Genomic DNA, 5,528 nt, shown 5'->3' with positions numbered 1-5,528 from the left:
GAGACAGTACAGGGAATCTTGAACCTTGAAAAATGGGGGGAAAAAAGCGTTAAAGCTAATTATTCATACAGGTAGATATAACAGAGCATGGTAATATGAAGCAATTGAGAAAAAAAGTGAAGAATGAAGGATGGGAGTATTACAGAGCCAAAATTCAGCAATATGCACAACTGCTAATGATGCTAAAAGTTTTAGCCTTGTCATTGTTCCTCACACTGTTCCATCACAGTTGATAGTGACATAACTTATTTTCTTCAACAGACTGATTGGAGATGTCAGCGCCTTCTCCTCACGACCGCAGTCGGACAGACGATGAGGACGACCCTGTTGAGCAGATGATATCCCGGACTGGCTGTGCTGAGCTACACTACGCTGTGCAGGAGTGCATGGCTGAAAAGCAGGACTGGAGAGCATGCCAGAAGCAGGTCCAGACTTTTAAGGACTGCATGATGAGCTTTCAGAAAGCACGGAGAGAACAGTTGATGAAAGAACATTTAAAACCCACAGAGTCTGCACACAGCTGAAAACACAACGCAAATGAGTGTGTGACAGGAACTGTGAGGCATGTTTGGGAAAGTAAAACTGTACTGGATTAAATTATTTCCACTGATAATAAATGCGTGCAGGTCCACTAAACACTGACATGCAGGTGGTAAAGACAGAGCATCAACTGTTGAATGTTTAGTGGATTCAGTTTCATTTTCAGTTTAAACAAATTCTTCAAAAAGTTATTCCTCCTGTGTCATTTACAGTTTTGCAGCCATGTAACCGAATGGATAAAGTTAAAAGAATGTGACACTCCTAAAACTCACCTGAAAGAAATTGAAATAAATATTGTGTTCCATTACAAAAATAGTACTTTAAATGTGCCTTATTATTAAGCTGTCAGTTTTTCAGTTTTTGGAACTGATGTTTAAAGGTTGAGTGTGTGTTAATCGTGGTCAGAAGTTTGGCCCTTTCTCACTTTGATCCACTGATGTTATTTGAGATTAAGAGTGATTGTTCTGTGTTAATTTGAAAAGACATGTTCAAGCATCTTTAACACCCTGTGATTACCAAATTTTAAGTTTAGTAGTAGTCATTACACCGCCTGTGATTTTTCTCTAGAAATTCAATTGAACAACCTTTCAACACTGATAATTTTGCTTGTATTTCATCTACTGCTAGTTTCAGGTGCTCCTTTTAGGGGTTCCCTCAGCAAATCATCTGCTTCCATCTGACCCTGTCTCCTGCATCTTCGTATTTCACACCAACTACCTTGGGGGGCTTGTGCAGGTCTTGAAAGTTTTAAAAAGTATGGAAGTTTGAAACACTGTTTTCCAGACTTTGAAAAGTCTGGAATTTTGTGTGAAAGTCGTAATAAAGTTTGGAAAAACGTTTCTCTCATAGTTGAATTTTAGGGTATGGTCAAAGGCACATAGTCTTGTAAGATAAGAAATACAGGAGGAAAACATATAAAAAACTTCATGTGATTTCATGAACCAGTCGGTACTGGAATGATTCTAGTGAAACTTCTTCGTGTAATATCTGTGCACTTTTGTGATTTTCATATGTTTTTAAAACGCATCTGTCAGTAAAAGATAATTTACCGTGAATTATACATTCATTTATTCATACATTTATTAAAGTGAACTTTTCTACATCACCCAACAGGTACAATCTCAACCAAAAAAGTGGGCACACAAGTATGAAGGTCAAGTCAAGGTTGGGGGGGGGGGGGGGGGGGGGAGCAGTTGTGAAAAAGCCTGGAATTTTTATTTGGATAAAGAGCAAACACTGTGTACCTGCATGTCCTCCTTCACCACATCCGTAAATCTTTTTGCTTCCTCCTTGGTAACTCCATCTTCATCATCCTTCTACCAGTGTACTCACTTTCCCTCCTCTGAACATGTCTGAACCATCTCAGTCCACCCTCTTACATTTTGTCCACTAAACGTCCACTCTGAGCTGTCCCTCTGATGTGCTCCTTCCTAATCCTGTCTAATCTTGTCACTCCCAAATATGAAAATCTTCAGCTCTGCCTCCTGTCTTTTCATCAGTGCAGCCGTCCATAAACTGTACATCACTGGTCTCACTACCGTCCTGTATACCTTTCCTTTTCTCTCAAAATTAATCAAACTAAGTGCAGCAGCATATTTAATTATACACAAAGTTTCAACAAAATTAACAAATTTGACAGTAGAATTTTGTGATACCATTAATATGTGTAACAGCTACATACAGAAGATTAAAACACAACTAATTTAGAACTCAACTAAGAGAAGAGAATGATGTGATGAGTAGAAGACCTCCTATTTATTTATTTATGTATTTATTTATTATTGTTTTCATTGTTTTATAAGAACAGGCAACGACACAAACACATCAAAACAATCCCTACCACCCCACCCACCCACACAATAGCACCCACTCCTAGTACAACAAAACATACTTGACAGACGCACCTTAACTGTCTATACAGACAAGTCCTTTAAAAATTGCAAAAAAGGTGTCCAGATCTTATAAAGGTCTTTAATCTTTCCTTTTGCTGGTACATCAGCTTTTCCACTGCCAGGTTAGAAGACATTTCTTTAATCCGTTGGTTCACCGTGGGTCCTTGACTATCTTTCCATTTAAAAGAAATGAGTCATTTTGCTTGTAATAAACAAAAATTTAACAGTTTCCTTTTTCTTCCGATTACTTGAAGCTGCTCAGGGAAGATGTGCAAAATACACAATTATGGATCCACAGGATGAAGACAACCTTGTGGTGCTTCACTAATCAGAATACTTTATTAATACCAGGGGGAATTACTGGGTGTTCCAAGAAATTATCAATGCAACAGAAAAATAAAAATAAATAAGTGTATTCATATATAAAGCTCTAAATATATACATATAATATTTTAAAACACTCTATTAAGACATAAAATTACAAGCAATTTGTACGATATGTACTAGACAATATATTATCAATATGATAATTAAGGAAATATTTGCATAATATGTGTGTAAAAATATAGTTGTGTGTAGTTCTAATTCTGTGGTTATAAGGTGGAGTTAAACAGTCTGAGGGCTACAGGCAGGAAGGATGTCACGGAGTGGGTAAGTAGAGTTTTCCAGTGTTGTCTTGATTTTGGACATCTGCCTCTCGGACACCACCGTCAGAGAGTCCAACTCCATCCACACATCATTCCCGGCCTTGTGGATCAGCTTATTGAGTCTGTTGGCATCGGAAACCCTCAGCCTGACAGACTCATAGAAGATCCTGAGCGTTGCCCAGCAGATGTTGAATGACCTCAGCCGCCTCAGGAAGTAGAGACAGCTTTGGACCTTCTTGTAGATTGATGATTTGTTGGTTTTTTTGAGAGGAGTAAAGAAAGAACATCACAGGCTGGAGACTCAGATTCAGTAAATCAGCTGTTTATTACAACTGCAAGATGAAAATACAGTCTGGTTTCATCAAGATCCACAGATTAAGAGGCAGAAACACATTTAAAGGCCACGTAACAGTGATCCACTAACGTGCAAATAATACTGCTTTATAAATAATCTGAAGTAAAAAACTAAACAAAAAATGCACTGAATTTATTAATCTATTTTAGTTTCATTCTAATTTGATAATCTTGCACTAAACAGTGATTTTAAAATGCAGTTACAGGATGCATAAGCTCATTAGATTCCCCTTCAATACACTAATTAGATATTTTTTTGAGCACAACCAAATGTTCAGTCAAAATAAGTGGAAGCCTTATTCTCCATGGATCAAATTAATATCTGACATTAATGGGGTTCTACATTATTATGGAAGCCTTAAACCCCTTGAGATCCTTCAGGTAAGTATATCTTCTGCTGTTCATAAGTCAGAGAAGCAGCTCTCTGCCTGTTGCAGCTGTTTGCAGCACCACAGAGCCAACAGCATCCTTTCAGGTATGTACTATTAACCTGTCATTTTAATTTAGTAAAGGCAATATTTTATGCACGGCTGTGTTTGAATGTGATTACTAAAGTAGTGTAAATGCTGAACAATGTATGTGTTTACAGGACCTTGACTGATCCAGGAATTAATGAACAATGTGACTTGATTTCTCTCCTCCTCAGATTCTGTCATCAGCAGTCTGTGCACTTCAACTATGTCTTTATTCAGACCTGCTTTAAATGATTCTGTCATTATTCATCCTCCAGGCTTCTATATCTTTGGATTTCAGACATTTCCTTATATTAGTGTGTATTTTATCTTTCTAGTGTTTGTTTATGCCGTTACAGTTCTGTTCAACTTTCTGGTTATCTTTGTAATTGTGTTTAACCACTCATTACACACTCCTAAGTTTTTGGCTGTGGCAAACCTCGCAGTTATTGATGTCATTCTGAATACATGCACTATTCCCGGGATGATAAAGATATTCCTGGTTAAGGACAGCTTCATTCCATTTAACCTTTGTTTGCTCCAGATGTTTGTCTATTACACATATGCATCTTTGGAGTCATATGCACTCGCTATCCTTGCCTATGACAGGTTAATTGCTATATGTTTTCCTCTTCGTCAGCACTCCATCAACACACTGCGGAGCATGACTTGTATCGTCTCCCTGAGTTGGTCTATTTCTGTGGCAGTCACAGCATTTTCAATAATAATAATGACTCGACTGTCTTTTTGCAGGTCTGTCAGAGTGTTCAGTTATTTCTGTGACTATGCACCGGTGTTCAGACTTGCCTGTAATGATTACTCGCTGCAGTGGTCTGTGGCTTCTTTGTTAAGTATTCTGATTCTTTTTGTACCTTTTATTTTCATTATTCTGACCTACATCACCATCCTGCTGACTGTCTTCTCTATGAAATCACTGGATAGTCGCGCAAAAGCTCTCACCACATGTGTTGAACATCTAATACTTGTTGCTATATTTTACCTACCACTGTTAATCATTTTCATGATCGGGTTTTACCAGAAAGTCATTGAACCTGACCAACGTGTACTGAGTTTGTCAGTGGCCTCATGCATCCCACCCTGTGTTAATCCTATTATTTACTCATTACAAACTAAAGAGATCAAATGCAGGGTCCTGGCTTTAGTACGAAAAACAAAAATTGACATCCACTAACCTGTTAGAAATATTTTGAGGGTAAATAAAATGTGTCAGTGACTTTATAGAATGTGCAGTGTTTGAAAGTGCATGGTACTCCAGAACATACATAGAATTCAATAGGATTTTAATCAACACTAATCCTCACAATAGCAACTTATTTTTAAGTTTTTGGAGGAAATGTCCTGTGTCTTTTTTAAATATAACATACAGGCTAGATCAGGGGTGTCAAACTCATTTTAGTTCAGGGGCCACATTCAGCCTAATATGATCTAAAGTGGACCAGACCAGTAAAATAATATAAATAAGAGGTTAACAACTCATAAATAATGTCAACACCAAAGTTTTCTGTATGTTTTTGAGTAAAAAAAGCAAAATTCTGTAATAAAAATGTTTACATCTATGAACTGTACTTGAACATAACATGAACAAATATGAACAACCTGAAAATTCTTAAGAAAAATAAGTG

At 37.2% G+C, this 5,528-nt stretch overlaps 1 protein-coding gene across 1 annotated transcript; it reads left to right on the top strand.

Moving 5' to 3' along the window:
• The first annotated feature begins 3,567 nt into the window (after window positions 1-3,567).
• LOC115433177 (olfactory receptor 2AT4-like) lies at window positions 3,568-5,272 on the top strand. Its single transcript, XM_030154452.1, has one exon. It carries the CDS (start codon window positions 4,112-4,114, stop codon window positions 5,075-5,077), a length of 966 nt encoding a protein of 321 aa, XP_030010312.1. The 5' UTR covers window positions 3,568-4,111; the 3' UTR covers window positions 5,078-5,272.
• Window positions 5,273-5,528: the final 256 nt, after the last annotated feature.

Source organism: Sphaeramia orbicularis, chromosome 14 (assembly GCF_902148855.1).
Source record: "Sphaeramia orbicularis chromosome 14, fSphaOr1.1, whole genome shotgun sequence".
Classification (NCBI taxonomy): Eukaryota; Metazoa; Chordata; class Actinopteri; order Kurtiformes; family Apogonidae; genus Sphaeramia; species Sphaeramia orbicularis.
This window is presented reverse-complemented; position numbering and strand designations above follow the sequence as displayed.

Excerpts from the sequence above, each read along its gene's own strand:
- LOC115433177 (XM_030154452.1), top strand. The coding sequence starts at position 4,112 with ATGTCTTTATTCAGACCTGCTTTAAATGATTCTGTCATTATTCATCCT.